The sequence below is a fragment of the Pocillopora damicornis genome, chromosome 14, assembly GCF_964200805.1.
Source record: "Pocillopora damicornis chromosome 14, jaPocDami1.2, whole genome shotgun sequence".
In the NCBI taxonomy this organism is placed as follows: domain Eukaryota; kingdom Metazoa; phylum Cnidaria; class Anthozoa; order Scleractinia; family Pocilloporidae; genus Pocillopora; species Pocillopora damicornis.
Window position 1 is genome coordinate 1,531,565 of NC_142683.1, and position 23,576 is coordinate 1,555,140.

A 23,576-nucleotide genomic window follows, 5' to 3' on the forward strand; every position below is an offset into this window, starting at 1 on the left:
CGTGTAAACGTCATCATTTTACACTGCTCATGCGTTGTGCTGAAAGCAGTTGTTCGAAGAAAACATGGCGGCAACCAAAAGATACTTCCCGCTTTTCCTCGAGTTATTTTTCCTTCTTTCCGTTTGCTGTCTCCCTGAACCTGGTAAAAAGCAATTAAAATTTAGTAAGGTAAGCGACAGTTGACTTTCTTGGCTACATTCTGTATTTTGTTTTTGATCGTGAGAGGCTGTTTATCGCAGTCTGTATTCAGAAGCTGATATTCACAAATTTATTTATTGACGTCTCTTGTTTTCTTTATTTCCAGGAACGTCATCATGGTGGTTTTCCTAAAACGATGAATAAGGGCTACACTGTCGCAATGAAAGGTTTGTTCGCAAGCTGAGGCTAATTTCATTTAAACGATCGATTGATATTGTCGTGGAACTTAACATGATACAGTACGCTGTTCGTAGATACTTTTGCAAAATCAGCTTTTTTAATGCGATGTCAAGAAATGTTGATCAGATGTTGACAGAGATCTTTGTAATTATATTTCTATTACTATCATTGGCATTTTCCATCAGATTCTCTACTGTTATAATTTCTCTGGGATACATGTAATTGTTATTTAAAATTCAAAAAAATTTCATCGTTCGTAGAATCTTGCCCAAGTCTCTCGCAGATACGGTCCGCCCTACAGGCTCCAGATTAGCGCATTTGTATGGTTTACTAAAAACACACGAGGAGGGCTTGGTGATGTGCCCTATGCTGTCAGCAAAACAAACATACAACTACGCTTTAGCTAAATGGCTGGACACTAAACTCAAGTCTCTGTTCTTGAATCATTATATGGTAATTGACATGTTGAATACGTGAACGAGATTCACAACTTGGAGATTGCAAACAGTGGCATTTTGGTTTTGTATAACATGTCTTCCCTGTTTACTAACATACCCCTAGATGAAGCAATAAAGGTTCTTGCGAACAGAGCTTTCACAGCTTTCAGCTTTCAGCTTTCACAGCTTTTAGCGCATTTGTATGGTTTACCAAAAACACACGAGGAGGGCTTGGCAATGTGTCGTATACTATCAGCAAAGCAAACACACAACCATGCTTAAGCTAAATGGCTGGACACTAAACTCAAGCCTCTGAGGACCTCTTATTGCAGCGTTTAGATCACCCCTGATGAAGGCACTAAACAGGAGTGTCAAAACGTTGGGTCTATGAATTGTAACTTCTTCGGTTACATTCATTAAATCTGTAAACCAGAGTCACATCAAACCATGTCTGATTGTCCACCTGGTTGCCATGTGGACTTGAATATATTTTATTTGAGAGCTTTCACAAATAACTGGCTTGATACAACCATATGACTTGAACCTCACCAAAGCTGATCTTGTTGATCTTCTCAGTGTAGCTAACAAAAAACAAATATTCCAGTTCATTGGTGCTCAGTGCAAGCAGACAGATGGTGTGGTCATGGGATCCCCTCTTGGTCCCTTTCTAGCTAATGTGTTCATGTCCCACATGGAAGAGAACCTTGAGCGAGAGGGCAAACTCTCTTCTTTCTATCAAAGATATGTATGCAATACATGCACCATCATGCCAAATATAGCAACAGCATCTAACTTCCTGGACACGCCTTAACATGGCACATTCCTCTTTAAAATTCAATTGAATGCAATGGCATGCTCCCATTTCTGGGTATCCAGTTACTGAACCAAGAGTCATATTGATACTCGGTTCAAAAAGGGTCCACTAAGAACTACAACTGATGGAGCACATATTTTATCTTTATCTTGGTCACATTTTTCCGATGAATGTGACCATTCGAAGACAGTATTCTCATGTTTGAAGTTCCACCAAATGTCTCATTTACTCTACCATCAAAAGTTTCATTGACTCAAAGCATTGTGATCAGCAGCAACTTTTGTCACCCTCTAAAGAGCCAGATGACACAGTTCATGTAATTTTGCCATTTAGAGACCAAATCTCAGCAGATATCATGAGAAAACAACTAAAGGATCTGAGCTTAAAAGTACACACTGCCATCCAGCCTGTGTTTGTGGGCGGAAAAATTGAACAAGAACTAAATTTCAAAGAAACAAAGCCACCAATTGTAAATCAGCAGTATGTTGTTTGTATTTTTCAATGTGACCTGTGCAATGCAGGTTATGTAGGTTACACATGTAGACATTTATATAATTGCGCAAAAGGACATAAAAAACAATCCTATGCCATTGCCAAACACTACAAGAACATGCATGGAAAGATGCCTCAGGACGTTCTTAAGCATTTCAAAGTGCTCAAGAAATGCAGAAACAAATTTGACTGTTTAGTGAATGAAATGTTTTTTATAAGAGCTTTAAAGCCAAATCTCAATGTCTAATCAGACTCAATTCAGGCAAAAGTTTTTTCATAATCTTGGCATCCTTTGATGTTAACCCTTCTATGTTGGTTCTTTGCACCAAAATTGCTTTTAATGCTGTAAAAAATTGTATGCAAAATAAATAAATGAAAAGTGCAACAATCACAAAGATTATTCTAGATACAATTCGAATTTTTCTTTTGTAGCAGCCATAATTTGCCAGTAAATAATTTGAGATATCTTGTTGTTTCACACAGATACTGTAACATCCCTAGCTTAAAAACTTATCAATTTAAATTTCTGTTTTGTTTCATGAAGGGCAATGCTCGGGTTATAAAGGAAAAATCTTTATTAAATGGCGTTTGGCAGTTTCACCATGTGCTGAGATGTTCTCACCTTTGGAGGTACATGTCTCTTGAATGTTCCCTGTTTTGTCACATCTTTTAAATTTCCTGAAATTCTACCAATTTTTTGGATAGTAATCAGCTTTCAAAGTTTTTAAAGACTTTTATGAGCTTTGCTTGTGTTCTGTTAGACCATGACAAGTCCATGACTTTGATAAAATTATTAGAAATGTTACGTTTTATTGTGATGACATCCTTTCACTATTTTGTCAATAAGTAGGATTCAAGCCCTAGAATCTTGTAATTTTGTGTATGCGTATGGGTGTTAACCCTTTACCTCCCATGAGTGACCAAGACAGAATTTCTCTTAAGAATTTTAATACAATGTCAAGCAGATTATTGAGGAGAATTAAGAAAATTATCAATTAGAGTATTAGTGGATCCAAAACCAAATTCTCTAAACTAACATTGTAATACATTGTATGGCAGACAGTTAGGAGAATTACTGAAAGGCTTTAAAAACTTTTCATTTCTATTCAGGATGGTGGTGATGATTCAGGAGAGGACCGTGTTGGTATAATTTTTGATAGTGGTTACGCCAATCACTCGCTGAATGGAAACTACACTGTGGATTGTAAAGCTCTAATACATTTTGCGGTTTGTATCCATTTGCCTTGAACTTTTGGTTTTATATCTACTCTATTTCCTCAAATAAGCACCCAGTTATATCTTATAAGTTATATTGTCAAACAAGTGCCCCTCACAAATGAATTACGGTCCAGTTGCCGACAGTTCAACTCACTAATGTCAACTCGCTGATGTATAAAATCAAGTAGAGATGTAGGCGAGTTAGTCTTCAATCCAGTACAACTTATTAGAAGTTAAATATGAAGAAAAGTAAAAGACTTTTAGTAAAAAAACATTTTTTTTCTTCCAAAGTTTATAAGTTTTTAAAGGATCTCAAGGTAAATAAAGCAAGGTGAACATCACTAATTGCCAAAAAAGCTTTAAATGTGATTGAGTTATAACTAGTTCACATCTGAAGCTTTCACAGTCATTGGCGATGTTTACCTTGCTTTATTTGCCATGAAATCCTTATAAACTTTGTTGGAAGAAAAAAAATTGTTTTTTTACTAAAGATCTTTTACTTTTCTTTATGTTTAACTTCTAATAAGTTGTAATGGATTGAAGACCAACTCGCCAACGTCTCTACTCCATTTTATATGTTGGTGAGTTGGCGTTGGCGAGTTGAACCATTGGTGACTTGACTGGATACCTCACAGATAAGCACCCTCACTTCCAAGTTACTTTCTCAAATAGCAAGGTAAACCTGCTTGTATTGCCACTTTATTTGTAACTTTTTAAGCATTAACTACAGCAAAATTAGCACAGAAGGATGATACACACCCTCTTGCAGCACTGGCACTTTTAGCCTAAATCTTATATGTGCTCATGTGCTTGTTTGAGGAATACTGTATTTGCTTGTTTAATTCGTTTAAATATTGTTCTCATCAGCTTTCATCAAGCTTCTGATGTTATTAAAAGCTTTGGAAATTTTTTTAGCTGTAGAAATTTTTTAGCTGTCTTCTTGAAAAAAACAGTGATAAATCACCAATATTTGTCTGGTCTAAAAAATAGAGATATGCTGCCATCTGTGTCTAGACAAGTTGAGCTGAATGTAAAATTCTGGAGAAAAATATACATGGAACTTCATTTTGTATAGTTTTCTTGCCATCACTGTCCCAGTAGATTAAATTTCTGTTATTTATTGGAGGAGAGTTGGACTAAGCCTTAAAAAAAGTTATAATGTGTTTATTGGACAAAGCTTTTCAACTGTGGGTGTTAAGGCCCTTCGAGGCTTATGTAAACTGTGTAGCACTGGGCTAAAACTAAGACCAGGTGGTACTTTCTGTGGTGCACAACTTCTATTGCTGTTTTTTTTTTTTTTTTAAATATATATGTGTAGGACCAAACTGATACGGTAATAGAGTTGATTCAAGCCAGCCCTTCAGTTACAGAAAGTCAAGTAAGTAATTCTTAGAGTAACTTAAGGCAGTTGTGTAGATTAAATGTGTGTATGCTAGATCCATAGGGATGTCTCCTTCCTGGAAGACACTAAAACAAAACTGAACTAGGAAGTCCTATTTCTTTGTAAGTTTACTTACTGATGTAGCCTGAAAGACTAAATGAAAACCCTTCAAAAGGTATAAGGTTCATGAGCATGTAGTTATGGTGTTAAACTACTGTAGTTGTAGTAACTAGAATAATTGAACTTCAACTGTAATGATTAGTTAACCCTTTCACTCTCAAGATTGGATTGTTAATTCTCTCTTCTAGCTGCTACACATTGCCTTGTAAATTTGTTACCAGAATTCGGTGTTGGATCATTATAATATCTTGTACCTGATAAATTGGAGTATTCCCATCACCCGTTTGCTGGATAATATATATAGATGCTTTAGGGAGAAGTTACATGTTAATCACCTCTGGAAATGATTGACATGCAGGGCGTGAAATTGCACCTAATACAGGCGCCAATGCGACTAAATTTTTCACTTTGGCGACAAAATCCTGAAAGTTGGTCGCCAAATTGGCAACTAGAATGTTTCATCATAACCTTACCAAGAAATACCGTGAATTAAAAAGATTTGCAAAGATAAATCCACAGCAAACTTCCTCATTAAGTTTGTTTCCAAAACGTAGCACATGCATCTCGATCGATAACTAGATGCCATCTTGGATTTAGATGAGCCTGAACGTTGTATATCATCAATCCTAGTGTCCACTTTGTAGCACGTTAAAGATCTTTTCCCTAACTTAATTTTGGAGGGTCTATCTAGAACGCTGACAGTGTAAAGAAAGATTTTGTTTGTCTTTGAAAATGGTGACCAACTTTTTTGAATTGGCTACCACTTTGAAGAATTTGGGAGCCAAGTGGCTATCAGAAAAAAAAGTTAATTTCACGCCCTGACATGTAACTCTGTATAATATCAATACATTATCTAGCAATCAGGTGGTGAGAGTACTCCAACTTATTGAGTAGTTAACTTGATCTAACATCAATTTCTCTAAACTAATTTACAAGGAAATGTGTATCAGCTGGAGGGGAGAATTTTCAACCCAATCTTGGAAGTGAACATGTTAATGGTGATATTCACGTTGTGTACCATTATTTTTCTTTCATTTGTGAACAGGAAAAGGATCAGGGAACAGAGGAGAATCAAGATGAGAAAAATAAAACTGATGATGTATGTCATACTGTTAGACATTAATTTGTTCACTTACATTGTACACTGTCAATAGTTTAGTCAATAACTTGTATTTAAAAGTAATCTTATGTGTCCTGATTATTTGATATCATGCAATCTCATATCAAATTGTCACAATGCTTTTGTATAAAAATGAGCCTAATGCAAAGAAGGTCCCAGATAAGAAAGAAAAAATGAAACAGAACTTGTTTTACAATCAAAGTCTCTTTGGTTAGTGATCAGTTCCTCTATTGTCCTGATCTTAATAAATGATTCAGCAGTATTGCTGTAAGGAAAAATGAGATACAGGTGACTTTTAACTCTTTAACTCCCAGATCAAATTTGTAATTCTCTCTACTGTCAATCATACAATTCTTATAATGTTAGTTCAGAGAATTTAGTATTGGATCAACTAACTACCCCTAAATTGATATTTTTCTTTATTCTCATCACTCACCTGGTTGATATTGTATAGATATCTTAAGGAGAAATTCTGTCTTGGTCACTCATAAGAGTTCAAGGGTTTAGAGTTTAAGAGTTGACAGCTGGTTGAGGTAGCAATAATAAGTGAACCTCAAATTGAAAAAATTGATTTAAAGTAACTTGCACGCACAGTGGATTCAGAAGAGGAACATGTAAGTACCAGTGGTAGACAAGATTTTTTTCATGCAAGCTGGAGTACTTTTAATAGCTCATACTTTAAAGTAATGTCAACAGTCTTATAGATAGAGTAAAGTTCAGTTGCGTTTTAGAGGTAATCTGAGATTGCATTGGTGTTTTACTTTACTTTGCTCTGTGATTGGTCCAGAAAACTTACACCACTCTCTCAACCAATCAGATGTAAAACACGTGCTTTTCTTGTACTTTAGGCAATTTAGTGGTTTTTTCTTTGAGTTCTTGAAACTTCTTAAAATTATTTTCCTTTCTTCTAATCATAACTGGTAATGCAAGGGTTAAATTAGCTGCAGCAAAGTAAACTTCAACTGAAAAAGATTAATTGAAAGTAGAATTTTGTAACTTTCTGGTATTTTTTATTCATTTGCTAGCAGAAAGAGAAGGCAGACACAAAGCAAGAAAAGAAAAAGAAACCTGTTCACACTGATGTAAGTTTCTGATTTATATTCATTGAAAACTGGTTCAACAAAACATGATGTTTGACAGGTGTGAATGGGATATAGGACCAGTTAATAAACTGAAGTTTTTGTACTAAAAAGGGAGAGTTTACTTCTCCGATTTCTATTGATGAATGATGTCTGTCTGGAGTATCTGTTAGTGTGTATTGCAGCACCAACACATGCATCAATCACATGTGCATGTAATTTGTAGGAATAACAGTGTGCATGCACTTCCATTGGGTGAAGTTATATGCATGCAGCATTTGATGATTTACATGCAAAGGTGCATGTGTTTCATCTTTTGACTTTTTTACATATGTGCCCATGCATGTACTTTTGTACTCCAATGCGATGACTGTGAGAATTTGTATTTCAATCCACTGTAGGACTCTTACAGAAAAGCTAATAATGTGTGTGTGATGGAAAAAATGCAAAGTCCATTATTCATACATAATTCACTTGAACAATATTAATGTCCCTGAGGTTAATTAATATACTTCAGGCAGATTTCATACTGAAGGTTTGTGCTAGTAGTTTGCCCCTCTTTGGTGAAGTTTCAATGAAGTATTTTAAGGGGAAGGCAGTGTTTCCTAGTTTCTTGTAGTTGAAGGTCTTCATTTGCCAGAGTAGTCATTTGAAGAATATTTCAACTTGTGTTTAAAATGAAAGGCAATCTGTTTTTCATTTTTTGCAGGAAAATGAAGGCAAAAAAGGAAAAGATTCAAAAGGAGAAGAGAAACCTGACCCTGATGTGGTAAGCACACCATACTTGCTGATCTGGTTTCCAACATGTATTGTGGTAATGTTTGTAACTAGTACTTTGAAGTAATGTTTTCTCTCTTAAAAAGTAACCAGATGTCATATTTTGCTTCCCCTTTAGAGTGAGATGCTAGGAAATGGGGATGGGAAATCTCAGAAGACCTCTGAACGAAGAAAGAGAGATGCAGATGTAAGATTTTTATGGCTGTGAGACAGTTATAGCTGTCTGCTTTAAGGCTTTGACCCCAGGAGTGACCAGCATCTAATTTCTCTCCACAATACCACCCCTGAGTCACCCATCAAGATCATGAGAATCGAGGAAATGATCAGCAACTAAAGAAGCTCTTGATTGGTAAACAAATTCTCCTTGTCAGCACCTTGGGAAATGTATAGAAAAAGTATGAAGAATATGCATACTGATCTTAGGGTCAAAAGGCTTAATGCAGAAGGGTGATTCCTGAATAATTTTTTCCAGCAGTGTCAATACATTTTCAAGCGAAAGAGGTGATAAGAAGGTTGAGAGACACTGTCTGCTCTAACCCTTTACACCTTAACATCAGTATGCATATTCTCCACACTGATCTTTATACATTTCCAAGGAAACTGACAAAGAGAATTTGTTTGCAATCAAAAGGTTCCTTCCCAGGTGACTATTTTTTTCATAAAAAATTCATAACCTTAATATGCAATTCAGGAGTTATCTTGTAGGAAGAAATTAGATGCTAGTCACTCTCAGAGCTCAAAGGGTTAAGCAGTGTACAAAGTCGCAGAGAGTGAGTGACATATCATGTTTAATATGAGTTTGGTCCACTGCTCAGTGGAGAAACATCTCATTTGAAGTTAGCTGAAATATTGGTTTTAAAACCTTGTGTGTTGTAAATGACATCTAGAATGATTTAATATTTAGTCACTATACTTCTTATTGCATAGTTGAAGGTTGGAGTTAGATACAGCACATAATGTAAAAATATAAAATGAAGTTCATCTAAACAAAATCAATTGGACTTATCATGCACTGTTCATTTTAGGTAGGTTTTTGTGTATTTGGGAATGGTTTCTTTGTTTGATAATTGGACCAAGGATCAATAAATTGTTCATGGTTTTGTTTTGGGTTTTTTTTTTTTTATTTTCAAATATCTTGGTCACCAATTGGCAACTTTTGTCAAAAATTTTAGTCACCAGGTGGCAACTTTTTACTTTAATTTTTGTTGCCAAATTTATTTTCACTTGCCATGGGGACCAAAGGTTTGCAACTTGGAGCATTGGTAATGCATGATTCAGGGGTGATATTGTAAGAAGAAGCTATATGTCAGTCACTCAAAGGGGTCAAAGGGTTAATAAGAAAAGGCACTGATAGGCTCCAGGTGCAGTGTCCCATGTGTGAGATTATTACAGCAGTTTTTAATAGATTCCCTCTTGTTCCAAAGGACAAACCAGAGGCAGTTAAAACAAGTAAATCATCAACTGCATCATCTACAACAAAAGATTCAGAGGTGAGCTCTATCATCAAGTACATTTAAGTACATGTATTGTAAGAAGAAGCTATATGTCAGTCACTCAAAGGGGTCAAAAGGTTAATAAGAAAAGGCACTGATAGGCTCCAGGCACAGTGCTCCTGTTTGTGAGATTATTACAGCAGTTTTTAATAGATTCCCTCTTGTTCCAAAGGACAAACCAGAGGCGGTTAAAACAAGTAAATCATCAACTGCATCATCTACAACAAAAGATTCAGAGGTGAGCTCTATCATCAAGTACATGTAAGCTCCCATCTTAAAAAAATTATTGACCAGGCTTGGTTGGCTCACATAGTAGGCCACTGCCATGTGGTAGGGCGAGGGTTCAAGTCCCAGGGCAGACCAACCCTCAGGGTCTTAAAATAACTAATGAGAATGTGCTGTCTTTGCTATGACATTGGCAAATGGTTAGACATTCTAGTCTCTGATGGGGATGATAACCCTTGCGCCCTGTCTCCTGTATCCTCTCTTTACTGGTTAGCAGGGAACATTAAAGAACCCATGCGCCTCTTGCAAAGAGAAGGGAACATAGCTCCTGGTGTTGTGATCTGACCTTGTTATTGTTCATACAGGCCACTTATTAAACCAGCTTTGAACTGAACTTGACCAGCCTCACTAAATATTGCAAATACTCTCTTATGCATGTAAAATATGAAATTAACCCTTTAATTTCAAGAAGTGATTAATGTGTAACCTCTCCCTACAATATCCATACATTATCCAGCAAACAGGTAATGAGAATATTCAAACTTATCAGGTGGAAGTTGTCGCCATGATCCAACACCAAATTATGAGGATAAGTGTTACTTTCAGAAGGGAGAATTTATTATTCAACAGTTCTTGAGAGATGAAATTAGGAGATCCTCGCAGCTAAGAACACTACTGAAACGAGTAGTTGTAAATGGGACCTGAAAAAATTTCAGGCCCGTACGGGATTTGAACCCATGACCTCTGCGATACTGGTGCAGCGCTCTACCAATTGAGCTAACAAGCCAACTGGGAGCTGGTCAATGAATTGGGTCCAAATAAACATCCAAGTGAATGAAGATTTGAGATATATGAAAACTGACAAATATGCAAATATGTGAGTTTTCATATATCTCAAATCTTCAGTTCTTGAGAGTTAAAGCATTAAGTATGAAAACCTGCAACTCTGACATCGTGAATTATCGTTCATGTTGCAAGGAAAGAATGTCAATGCCATCTTGTGAATGCACAAACATCCCAAGATCACATTTTCTAAAAACTGTGACAATGGATCAGCTGACATACACTCTGTACACTCACAAAACAAGTCAGCTTGCACTGTAATATGAATCTGTGAACAAGATTCATGAACAATGTGTTTGAAAGTTTTACCAAGTTCCTTCAAGATTGTAAAATGCACCATCCTAATTTTGTGACTGATCCATCACTTGTCTCTGATTTTCAATGTATTACCATTTCTGATGTTAGCAATTGTTATTTTGTTCCTTAAGAATTCAGAAAGTTCTAAAAAGTCATCTTCAAAAAGTTCATCGGTAAGCTTCAAAGTCTTTTAGAAAGTTTTGTCTTCAAGTTGATATCTTTAAAACGCCTTAAAAGGAATTTTAAAACACTCCCATTTATTGCATTTGCCATTTCCTACACAGCTTTGGGTGCTAACATAATATCTTGCCTTTACTTCATAACCAAGAAAACTTCTGTGAGAAAAGCTGTGGTTCCAGCTGATGAGAATGAGCTATTGAATAATAATTATTTTGTTTAATTATCTGTCATTTAGTCTTATCCTTTAATGGTTTTTCTTTTCAAGGCATTTTAGGTGTTATCCAATAAATTTTCAAAATTGATCATTTTGTTGTGCAGCACTTATGAGATGTAATAGCCTTTTTATAATGATAGCAATAATAATGATTATGTTAATAATTATACTAATCATTATTACTAATATCCTAATGGTGATTGTTATCCCTGTGATAATAGTTTTAGGTTGTTGATTATATTTATTAAAAATAATTATTCTTGTACAATTTTTCTTTTTATTGATGTTGTTATTTTGCTAATGATTTGTAGAAAAAGCCCAAAAAAACAGGAACAACTAAGAAGAAAACTGAAGAAAAGGTGAATATCGAGTCTTTTTTTTTAAAAATTGTTTATATGTAATCCTTCTTTTTCACATACTGATCACAGATGATAAATAGCAACATTTTTTTCCCCAGGATCTTTGGAATCGATATGATAGTTCAGTCTGATTGCAGGGGTGAGTGCAGTCTTGAGAAGGATTGTTGTCAGCAGTAGTGACTGACGTTTCAACATCCTGAGCAGGAGTTGGGACTTCACAGGACTACACTCACCTGGATGATCAGACGACACTATCACATGTTAACTACAGTTTCAAACCATTTACTGTATAATTTGAATATGTTTGTATTCTTGGTGATTTCTTGGATTCTGGATGTCTATGTCCTTTAGCTTTGTTCCATTTATTACTAATAATGTATTTATGATGGTGGTAATTACCTCAGTTATAAAGATGTTAACCCTTAACTCCCACGAGTGACCAAGACAGAACTTCTCCTTACAATATCAACACAATATCAAGCAGGCAGGTGATGAGAATAGAGAAGAATATCAGTTAGGGGATTATAAGTTGATTCAATGCCAAATTCTCCAAACTAACATCACAACTGCTTAAGTTGAGTATATACTGCGATGATCTTCATTTGCTTAAAATGTATTTTCCGCAGTACAAATATATGACTTTCATGTATTCTTATCACACCTTCTTCATCTACGGGTATATAATGAACTCACAATTGACCAGCTCCCAGTTGGCTTGATAGCTCAGTTGGTTAGAGCGCTGCACCGGTATCGCAGAGGTCATGGGTTCGATTCCCGTTCAGGCCTGAATTTTTTTCAGGCCTTATTTCTCAACTGCTTAAGTTGAGTATATACTGCGATGATCTTCATTTGCTTAAAATGTATTTTCCGCAGTACAAATATATGACTTTCATGTATTCTTATCACACCTTCTTCATCTACGGGTATATAACGAACTCACAATTGACCAGCTCCCAGTTGGCTTGATAGCTCAGTTGGTTAGAGCGCTGCACCGGTATCGCAGAGGTCATGGGTTCGATTCCCGTTCAGGCCTGAATTTTTTTCAGGCCTTATTTCTCAACTGCTTAAGTTGAGTATATACTGCGATGATCTTCATTTGCTTAAAATGTATTTTCCGCAGTACAAATATATGACTTTCATGTATTCTTATCACATCACAAGAACTGTATGACAGACAGTAAGGAGAATTACTAGTGAGATCTTGGGAGTTAAAGGGTTAAAAGATATGATATTGATATAAAAAGTTGTTAATTTTTTTGTTTTGTTTCTAACAGGTTTTGAACCGTATTTGTCAAACAAAACGTGATGGGGTCTTTGTACTAGTCATTGAGGCTATACCAGTGAATAAACTTGAAAAAGATGAGGACTTTGATCTGAGTTGTAAGTAACAAAATCATCTGCTTGAGTGAAATAATGGATCATTGTTATTTATTTAAGAAAAAGATTCCATGTTGTTGTGTGTTATACTTTGCTAATGACAGCTGATTGTCTCTCTTACAGTGGATGTTGAAATGAAAGGAAAGAATGGTTATCTGTCTGCATCTGATTGGCCTCTGTATCCTGTAAGTGGAAAGAGTGTGTTTTGCTATTGCATGGTTTATTCTTGATGTTGCTACATGCAGTTAATTATTCCTTGCCATTAAAAATGCAACCTACTAGAATGTCAAAAATTGTTGTTTATTCTGTGCTTGTCAATGGGTGGCTTGCAACAGGGTTTTTTTTTTTCACCAATATATCTTGACAATGATGGCTACCCTGGATGTTCCCTCTAAAATCCAAGCAAGTATTGTATTTTGTGTCTAGGACCAGTAAGAGTTATATTGAAGTTTAGCAGCAGGCACAAAAAGGAGAGGGAATTCAGTTGTAATCAGCTTGAGTTTGAATGTACAAAGACAATGATTACAGCAATTGTTAATGTACAGAAAATCCAAAGTTTTAAAAAAATGTCAGATTTGTCAAATTCAAAAAACTTAGTGACCCTTTAAGAAAATGGTGTTAATGTACAATTCTCAATCTTTTAAAGAACTTGTGGAGTATTTTTGCCATTTTTTACTACCTGGGTAATGGTATAAGGCACATGACAAAGAATCCAAAACTGTTTCATTGGTAGCTTTAGTGGTGTGTTCTACAGAGCACCATTGTCAACAGCAATAGAACTGGTGGTGACTGCGTAGAGTGTGGTGAAATGGAGAAGGTGAACTGATGGGAAGCAAAATGAAAAGTGGCTTTATTTAATGATCGAAGTTATCTTTACTTACATGTACACACTCACTCAATAAAAGAGTGTTCATCAGAATCTGTTTTTCATCCCTCAAGTTTTATGGCACCATGTCACTTCTCTATGTGTTCTATGGCCTTGTGTGGCTGGTCGTTTCTGCTTGCCAGTGGAGAGATTTACTCAGAATACAGGTATAGGTATTAATCTCATCTTACTTTCAATGATACAATGGTTTCATTTGGAGCTGGTTACTTACAGGCAACTGCTTTCGAAAAAAGATTTTGAATTTTCCCCCCCCCCCCCTCCACCTCCCATGGCGTTGTCATTGTATGGATTTTTTTTCCACACGTGTAAAGTGAAGACGAGCTCTCTTGTCTTTATGAATAATAAGTAATTTTCAAGTTTTGTACCTGAACAGTTCAATCTTGTAATGTTTATCTTCATCAACTCCTGCAAATCTTTCAAAGAAAAACAGCTACAGTGTATGAAGAAAAGTAATGATGAGTGAATGGAAAATAAGATGACACTAAACCCTTAAACTCCCAAGATCTGATCGTTTATACTCCTATCTAGCTGCTATACATTTCCTAGTAAACTAGTTACGAGAATTTGGTTTTAGATCAAGATAACTTTTATCTGACGTTATACTTGAGCTGTACTGCAGGCGTGTTTTTCTTCTTCCATAACTATAATTTTGACTTGTTCGTGGTTTTCTTTTCAGTTTTGGATTGGAGGTGTTATTGCTCTGGGTGAGTAAACTGTCTTGTTAGTAAACTGTCAGGACGCGTGTCATTTGAACTTCGTAATAGACCTTGCTCACCGTGGAGTCTGTGGCTCAGTGGTAGAGCATCGGAGCGCGGAATCCGAAGGTCTGAGATTCGATTCCTCTTGGGTACTCAGAATTTTTTTCTTTGTCCCACGCTCGTGACAAGACGATGAAAAAAACATCTTTCTCTAAACTATCTTGTGTTCTTATATATTTCTTTATGACAGATTCACTCCACTAGATTACAAATAGACAATAAATTAATTGAAATTTATCACTACAATAAAGAAACGTTGTGGAGGAGACAACCAAAATCGCTGACGCATCATGCTAGGGATGTCTCGTTAATTAAAGTGTAAGGAAAGCATTTACAAACATAAAAATAGGAGTTTTAATTATCCTAAATCAAAATTAAAACATTCCTTTTAAAGGCTGCAATATCATCTGATTCTCTCAATTGAAATCTGAATAAACACGACACAATTATCTTATATACAATGGCAGCAGTGAAATCAACTATTTTGACTCAAAGAAACCAAATAAACAAACAAACTTCATTGTATTTTATACAGACAGTGCATTGCGTGGGATTTGTACGCGCCACGCACGGGTGATGTTTCAGTTCAGAGCGATCACTGTTTTCATGAACATACGACCCAAGAATTATTCTACTGTTCAGGCATTGAAAAAAAAAAAAAGAACCGTGAACTCTTGGGTTTAATACTATTGCATTGCAGTCGTCATTTTATCATGATTATTCTTTTTATAGGTATGCTGGAAAAGGCTGTGTTCTTCTCAGAGTACAATAACATTAACATTACCGGGAAGACAAGTAAGTGCTCTTACTTTTCACTCAATTAATGTTAAAAAATGTGAATCCTCTAATGTGTATTTGTGGAAAATATGCTCTTCTTTGTTATTACCTTCTCATTAAGGTATCTCTTGGATACTTACTCTGCAAGTGATTTGCATCAATTTATCTAATTTTCCTGATTATTTGTTGGTCACCTGTCTTCTTTTTAGACCCAGGATTGACAGTTTTTGCTGAGCTTGTGTCATGTGTCAAGAGAACGTTGGCTCGAATCTTGGTCATCATTGTCAGTATGGGATTCGGTATCGTCAAGTAAGTTCGTGTGTTTGTTCTTCTGGCCTTGTCAGAGTTTTGTTCTTAGACAAGACACTTAATTCTGCCTTTGTCCACCCAGGAGTATAAATGGGTACCAGCGAAACGTTGAGGTAACTGAAGAAAACACTGAAGGGGGGAGTGGGCTGGGCTGGATGGTAGGGTTAGGAAATGTCTCTGATCGCTTCATTCTACTGAATCCCTGAAGGGATGGCTTTTGATTCGTAAACTTATGTTATTTTACTACGTTATTTATTGGAGTACCCTTAATTTCGAATTATAACCTAAATTCTTTTTCTCGTATCAGACCCAGACTGGGATCAACCCTCCATCGAGTGTTAGGAGTTGGAGCTTTGTACTTCATCCTGGCTACTATCGAGGGATGCTTTAGAGCTCTTCGTGTAAGTCCGTCACTCACCGCTCATTTGCTCTAAGAGACCTCAGAACTTCATACGAATGAGCGTCTAATATGAAACGGTTTTGCTAGATTTCGGGTGGTTCCTTTACAGATTTTTGAAGACAGTGTGTACTCTCGGACAGTTCTGTACAGTTCGTCTTGTTTTCGGACACTTTTCGGGTGGTTCCTTTACAGATTTTTTAAGATAATGTGTGCTTTCGGACATTTCCTTGCAGTTCGTCTTGTTTTCGGACACTTTCGTCAGATTTCGGACTCTACCGTCCAATTTCGGACGCTATTGTCCAATCTCGAACTCTCGTCCGATTTCGGAGGTTTTCGTCGCATGTAGTTAGGTCGCCAAGTTGTCTGAAAAGAGTTGTTCTTGGATTCCGGACTATGACGTTTCCAATGTGGAATGATAATGGTCCAACTTTTTCTTGGGCAGTCTTGACACCAATTGCTTTTTCTATATTTCTTTTGTCTTTTATTAATTATAATGATAGGAAACGAAGTAAAGAAAAGAAGAGTGCTTCGATAAAGTTTCGGCTCAATGAAAATTGCTTTTGTATTTACGGGCACTTGGGTATTTTTTTTTTGCAGCCGAAATCTGATCCTGGTCGTCAGCAGTTGATTGCCAGTATCCCGTTGGCTGTTCTGGATGCCTCCATCTGCTGGTGGATATTTATGTCCTTGGTTCAGACCACAAGGACTCTTCGTATCAGACGCAACCTGGTGAAACTCTCCCTGTACCGCCACTTCACAAACACTCTCATCTTTGCAGTTTTGGGTGAGCTCATTTCTTTAGTTTTTGCGGGCGAATCCTTGATGACATTCTTCTTGTCCCCATGCTCCTCTGCTCTCTCCCCGTCCATGACCTGTACATCCTTCACTCATTTCTTCCCCTTCCGGCCCCCGTCACATCTTTGTTGCTCTCCTATTTCCCTCCCTTTTCCTCTTCATCTCTTCCACCTTCCCTGCCTCCCTGCCCTCTTGCCTTCTTTTCTCCCTACCGCCTGCACCTCTACCCTGCGTCTTCCTCCTTCTTCTTCCCTTCACACTTTCTGTACCCCTACCCTCTAACCCTTACTGCCTCCTTCCTTCACTCTCTGTCTTTCCCTCATTATGTCCCCCTTTCAAATAACATCTTCCCCCTCAGTTCAACTGCCTCGTTCCTTGTCACATACACAATTTATGACAATGATACAATATTTCGTTTGTTGTTCTTCATATTCTAGCGTCTGTGGCCTACATGATTTGGTCCATCAAGACTCACAGATTTTCCAAGGGTGGTTGTATCACGGTAAGGAGTTGAAATCGTGATGTCACAACACTGACCTTCTGCTTAGTTCTTGTAGGGCCAACGAAGGGCCAACGCTGTCACAACACTGACCTTCTGCTAAGTTCTTGTAGGGCTAACGAAGGGCCAACGCTCGAAGTGACAGCTTTAGAAATTCTTTACGGAGGCCAGTTTACGTTATTCTCTTGTAGGATTGGTCCGAGTTGTGGCTTGATGAAGCATTTTGGCATTTCCTGTTCTCAATCGTGCTGCTTGTCATTATGGTTTTGTGGAGACCCACAGCAAATAATCAAAGGTAAACAGGTTTTGTTCATCTGCTAATCAAGCAGTTTTCAATCGGGTGTTGAGAGTGACATGAGTCTGTTTGGTTCTGCTTAACTTCGTTCTCTTATTGCTCAAAAAATTGACGTCACCCTTGCAACCAATCAGATGTAAAATTTCATCAATTGGGGAAGTGATTACTCGCGTTTTCGCGCGCTCGAGGCGGTGCACTTGTTTTCAAGGCGAGTTCTTATTGGCTCCTTATAACCGTTCTACGTGATTCGTCTAGAAAACTCGCGCCACTTTTTAAACCAACCAGATGCGAACTTAAAAATAAATTGTGACTTCGTCACTCGCGCGTTCCCGCGCTTCAAGCTGTATGCTTGTTTCCTCTTTAAGTTCTCATTGGCTCCCCGTACATTTTCCTTTCTTCTGGTTGACCGTCGTGATTACTACGCCTCTGTATATACTGGGTCCTCAATCAAAAAGTGCTTGGTTTCCTTTTGAGAGATTCCAAACGTCACTAACGAAAATTTGAAAGACGTCCGAAGAATTCCGAGGGTGTTCCGAAGATTTCCGAGAATGTTCTGAAGAATTCCGAGGATGTTCCGAAGATTTCCGAGAATGTTCCGAAGAATTCCGAGAATGTTCCGAAGGTTTCCGATCGTCGCATATTCTCACCTGTTACAATCTTTTCTTTGACAGGTACGCCTTCACCCCAATTGTTGACTTTGGTGATGAAGAAGATGAAGACGAGAACATGACCCTGTCAGATGCTTTCGGTGAGAGTCGGAAAACACTTTACGGCTGTAACCCTTTACATGCTAACATCTGTATTCTTTACACTGTTCTCCATTCATCTCTTAAGGTGCTGGAAAGGAAACTCTCTTTAACAATCAACAGCTTCTTTAGTTTGTGATCATTTCTTGTATTCTCATGACCTTCATGGTTGATTAAGGGGTGATATTGTAAGGAGAAATAAGAAAATAGTCACTCTTAGGGGTCATCGGGATAATTTTGCTCTGCTGCGCTCTGTAGAGGAGAAGAAGCTTTATTTGCAACAAAAACTACGCGGAACTTGTTCAGCTAGTTATTTTACTAGATATGAAGTATTATCGTTTGTCTCACAATTTTTTAACTGCATACTGCGAGTCCTCTTCAGGCGACGAGGTCAACTAGTATCTTGTCACCTTATGGATGATAAAGCATTTTGGTTTTTTTTTTTTTTTAGGTCCACTGTGTAGCTCGCTAGGTTAGTGTGGCATTTTTCAGCAGGCAAGAGTCCTTCCTCTAAATTTCGGGTTTTTTTTTTCATTTTTCGCAGATGGCATGAAGATGAGGAATGTCAAGAACACACCAGAAGTTATCATCAATGGCGACACGAAAAGAAAACACAAACCAGTAAGTTCATGAAAACGTTGTATAGTGTCTGAATCAAATTTGATTCAGTGACAATGACTGTCTGAACAGCGCGTAACCAGTTGTTTCTTTGCGTTCAGGAGGATGATCTGAAATGGGTTGAAGAAAACATCCCCAGCTCTGCAGCCGATGCGTAAGTTATCATAGACTATTTTGCAAATATTCGCCGAAAATGAGATGAATATTTTACAGGATTGTGTTTTTGGTACTTGACCCTGGTGTTGCCAAAGAGACTGGGGAAGGAGCGTTGGGCTGGTAACTAGCGGGGCAGACTCTGGATCGAAAGGAGTGGGTTTGAGTCTCGGCCAGGTCATTCCGTTGTGTTCTTTGGAAAAACACTTGATTCGCAAAGTATGTAACCCATTCCCCCCCCTCCCTCCCTTAGGAGTATAAATGGGCGCAGGCAAACTGTCAGTGAAATGTTGGAGGGCACAGGTGAGAGGAGGGGGGGAGGGACGGACTTGCAATGGACTGGGATCTCATCCAGGAGGGGTAGCATTACTCCTTGTCGCTCAATGCTACGGAAACTGGGATAGTCACGGGCTGTTTCATAGTATTGTATCTTCTTTATTTTATTAAAACATTCAACCTTTACATGGTTTGTGTAACTTTTCGTTTTTTAGAGTCTTACCAAGTGTGTTGGACTCAGATGAGGTGAGTCACATTTCCATTGTGTTGTTCTGCTAACAGAATCGCAAACTGCATCAAATTTTACAAGAGAGAATACTTTTCCCCTTCCTGTCACGAGCGTGAGACACAAACAAATTCTAAGTCCCCATGAGGGATCAAACCTCAAACCTTCGAATTCCGCGCTCCAACGCTTAACCATTGAATCATGAAGACTCCACAGTGAACTAAGCGATTGCAAGGTTCATATATGACACACGTCCTGCATACTGCTAAAATCAGCAATGTTGAAAGCCTCTAAAAATGGTATATTTTAAGCCCGGCAGTTAAAAATAAAAGTTGTTTTCGTCTTGTCAGGAGCATGGGACAAATAATATAATTCTCATTACCCAAAATGCATTTAAAGAATCTTCTTTGTAGCCATCGGAGTAAAAACATTTTATTTTATCTTGTTAGGAACTAATGACAACCAAGTTTGAGATGTCCAAAATGGAATAAAATTTTTACTTTCCTCTGAATCACTAACGCGGTATGTAAGACTGTACGTAGCTAAATTACTTGTTTTGGGTTTTTAACTTGCATTTAATCCCTCTTTTATTCGTGTAACTCCTTAGTTGTGGTTCTAAAATCTCCCTTTTAGCCGCGATACTTTTCCCTGTAAATTGGTGTTAAAATCAAGGTAACGCCCTCCAGAGATTGAGTTCATTTATTTTCACCGCATGTGCGCTGGTCGTGTTATCGATGTAGTTTAATTAAGTTAAGAGAGGAGAAGATACGTGGTTACCGTTTTATGAGTTGAAGCGTAAACCGCTGTACGTTTTAGAGATTGACTGTCGTCAAACCAAAACCAAAGTAAACGCAACAGCCAATTAGGAAAAAGAAATTATCAAAAGAGTCAAGTAGCCAATGGGAAACATGCAAATTGTTTGAAGGCGGGAAAACGCGATTGACCGAGACGCGCATGGTTTTAGTTCAACGCGAGTTTTTTGGACAAATCATAGAGCAAAGTAGAGCAAATCCAAAGCAATTCTTGATTAATTTCTACACTCCATTGAGAATTGCCCCAGACCGCTGAATACAGTTGTCATACTGACTCAAACCTCCTTCATTTTCAGTCCTTCTAAACTCCTCTTCTAAACGCTCAAGCTTCAGAGTTCAGTTGGTGAGACGCGTGAACGTGAAAATGTGATACCGTTTTCTGAGATAAGAGCAGGATTTTTTTTTCGTTGAAACGAAAGTGCACAGTCAAAGAGATCTGGGCACTAAGATCGGTGCTCGTTTCTGCTGTTCATTTGTAGACGAGACACTGGCTCAACAACATAACTTGTTTATTTTCGCATTTCCTGGAGGGTTCTAATTTAATCGTGGAAAAGTCAGAATCCGTTTCTTCTTGTTTTTGTATTTTTCTTTCTACTCTGAATGTTAGTGCTAATACGTCTTAACCCTTTAGTCCCAAGGAGTGTTCAGCATCTTATTTCTCCTTACAATAATACTGCTGAATCATGCTTTGAGATCATGAGAATAAAGGAAATGATCGCAAACCTAAGAAGCTTTGATTGATAAACGAATTCTCGTCGTCAGTTCTAAAGGAAATGTTAAGAGAAGAGTAGGGAGAATGTAGATACTGATCTTAGGGCGTAAGGGGTTAAGCGATAAGAATATGTTCAAATGATGTTCTAAACAAATTGATCTGAATTATTTGGCCTCAAACGGTCAGCTTTTGCTGAATTATCAAACGTGATTCCTTTACATAGCTTCTTGGAAAATTTTAGAGAGAAGTACGAAGTAGTTTTAAGTTTTACAGAAGCCTTTGTTATTGAGTTGAAAATGCGCTTTCGTATGTTGCTCATTGTTACAAAATGCTTACTGCTGTTTTTTTCCGTTAAATATTTGACTTTTGTGTTTTGTTCCGTTACTTCAAATTACTACGATGTATTCCAAGCAGTGGTATTAGTTCGGTAATATTTCTCTCTGTGGGTACTCCAAAAGATTTTTATATTACGTGGTCCAGCCGCATGTTAGTTTTGAATCAGTTAATATATTAATTTAAACGGTAAATTTTATTCCATTTAATCACAATCGTGAATTACAGTGGCTTCGGTTGAGTATATCAATGCCTTGCTCGATGTTGAGAGTGTACGTTTTCACTTTTGCAGTCTTCGTTTGGAAGATTTTTATTAGTTGTTAACCGTAAACGGCAACTATACAAGAGATTTCGTATGGTTCACTATTTACTGAGGCGAACAAACACACGCAACCACGATTGGTTAAAACTTTGATCCAATCGGAATCATCATCTTTGGACACGCTCGTGTCGGATTCATTTTCAAATTGCTCATATATCATTCATGACTCAGTTTTTCTTAGGAGTCTGAGAAAAATATTGCCTTAATGGACACAAAGCTTATAAATAAGAGTTTTTCATGGTAGGAAAACATCAGAGATCTAAAATTAACCAAAAAAGATAACGGATGGACAAGAATGTAGAAGATTCTTGCGGATTACAGTTCACGAACTTTGACTTGACGAGTTTAACTTGGGAACAGCGGCAATTCCAATTCACTTTCTTTGCATTTGATGGACATGTTCGCCGTACGAACAGTCGTGTCCAGTTCCCCCTGTTTACCGAAACCCGATTGACTAAAATCCTTGGTTAACACCAAATCAATTTGATCCGTTTTCATAGCAATTAAAGCTGGATTTATTTATATCAGGTGTTTCGCAGTCCAGGTTATATGGTTAGATACTGCTAATAGCAGTTATGAAGCTGATTCTCTCTCCGTAGATTTCGATATTTTAAAAAAATGAAATTGTAAAGAAATAAGTTATCTGTAATGTGTAAATATTCCAAGTAGTGTGAAGAAATTGGCAAAAAGACGTGAATTTTGTCCCAAAAAAAAATGAATAATAATTAGAAGGTAAATGTTTTCTTTGCGCACGACGTGGCTACATCATCTAATGTGTGCGCGCCCTTGAAGTCGTTTATTGCAGAGTTGTGGATTAAACATGCACTTCATCTATGGCTTATGACTCGGCATTGGTGTGTGTGAATTCTTGCAAATTTTTTTAGGAATCAAAACTTTTGCGCCTTTTTTCCTTACGCTACAAATAATTATTGAATTTTCCTTACTGCGTTTAAATTACTCTTGCAAGTTTTTTTTTTTGCTTAGTGTTGACAACTTGTTTTGCAAATACAACTGAAAAAGCTTTCAGAGGCCTTTGTATGTTAAGCCAGATGTGTTTAATGGTAATTATATAACAACTACAATTTCGTTAAGTAAACAGAAAAGTTCCGTAACTTCCTTAAGTGACTGAGACAACTTCTCTCAATTTCAATACAGCATAACATCCAGCGGACACGTGACGATATTATAGAAAAATATCAATTAGGGGACGATTAGTTGATCCAATATAAAATTCTCCAAACTAACATTGTAGGAGTTGTAAGGCAGCAAGGACAGTTGATATTCTCTTCGTTGCAGACAGTTAGGAGAATTATTATGGCGATCACTGGAGTAAAAGGGTTAAATGCGTAACAGTTTCGCTCAGGAGTTATTTCCTTTTATAAAGTGTTTTAATTGTTTCATTCCGTTGAATAGTTAAAGTCACTGGCCTTTGGGTTTAGATAATTTGAAAATGTAATTTACCAGTTAAAGAAATAACGCGCAGACGCGCTATTGGGCGATCAAATCAGATAATTGATTATGCTTTGATTTTTATCGTGGTAGACTAATAATGGCGTGTATTTCTGGGAATCGCAACATTTGTATTACTTTATTATGTCATTTGCCGGGTTTAATAAATTTGTTCGAGGCCTTAATTTTGTAGTTTGCTTAATTGATGCGTTAATTCAGTGATTTGTTGATAAATTTATTCTGTCAGAGGGTCTCGAGAATTCGTTGTGCATCTTCAGATTCACCAAAGCGATCCCTGGCTGCTTATTTCAAATCTGATTCAATAATTCTCCAAAGGGCTTATCGTTAATTCTCTTTTAAAAGTGCATGGTCATTTCGAACGTACAATGAAGACATTGAAAGCGA

The 23,576-nt window shown here is 37.2% G+C and overlaps 1 protein-coding gene and 1 pseudogene across 4 annotated transcripts; both read left to right on the forward strand.

The window, feature by feature from the left end:
* Positions 1-2: 2 nt before the first annotated feature.
* On the forward strand, positions 3-23,356 carry LOC113664164 (Golgi-pH regulating cation channel-like). Of its 4 annotated transcripts, none has more exons than XM_089194218.1 (29): positions 3-169; positions 306-366; positions 2,667-2,752; positions 3,233-3,349; positions 4,659-4,718; positions 5,887-5,940; positions 6,987-7,043; positions 7,750-7,809; positions 7,936-8,004; positions 9,242-9,307; positions 9,483-9,548; positions 10,807-10,848; positions 11,381-11,428; positions 12,703-12,808; positions 12,929-12,990; positions 13,745-13,837; positions 14,368-14,395; positions 15,182-15,244; positions 15,436-15,535; positions 15,843-15,936; positions 16,533-16,719; positions 17,168-17,232; positions 17,421-17,524; positions 18,196-18,272; positions 18,815-18,891; positions 18,990-19,042; positions 19,533-19,563; positions 19,993-20,065; positions 20,652-23,356. In XM_089194218.1, the coding sequence occupies exons 1-28, from the start codon at positions 65-67 to the stop codon at positions 20,032-20,034; spliced, it is 2,073 nt and encodes a 690-aa protein (XP_089050344.1). In that variant the 5' UTR covers positions 3-64; the 3' UTR covers positions 20,035-20,065; positions 20,652-23,356. The 4 variants fall into 4 exon arrangements, with proteins under 4 accessions (XP_089050344.1, XP_089050345.1, XP_089050346.1 ...); XM_089194219.1 differs by having other exon boundaries at positions 6,990-7,043; XM_089194220.1 differs by lacking the exon at positions 9,242-9,307.
* Positions 737-2,534, forward strand: LOC149033921 (uncharacterized; annotated as a pseudogene).
* Positions 23,357-23,576: the final 220 nt, after the last annotated feature.

Bases quoted from the DNA above. Each gene is read 5' to 3' on its own strand.
- LOC113664164 (XM_089194218.1), top strand. From the start codon at position 65: ATGGCGGCAACCAAAAGATACTTCCCGCTTTTCCTCGAGTTATTTTTC. The intron at 9,549-10,806 runs GTGAGCTCTATC...TTGTTCCTTAAG, and splicing joins CTACAACAAAAGATTCAGAG to AATTCAGAAAGTTCTAAAAA. The intron at 18,892-18,989 runs GTAAGTTCATGA...CTTTGCGTTCAG, and splicing joins CGAAAAGAAAACACAAACCA to GAGGATGATCTGAAATGGGT.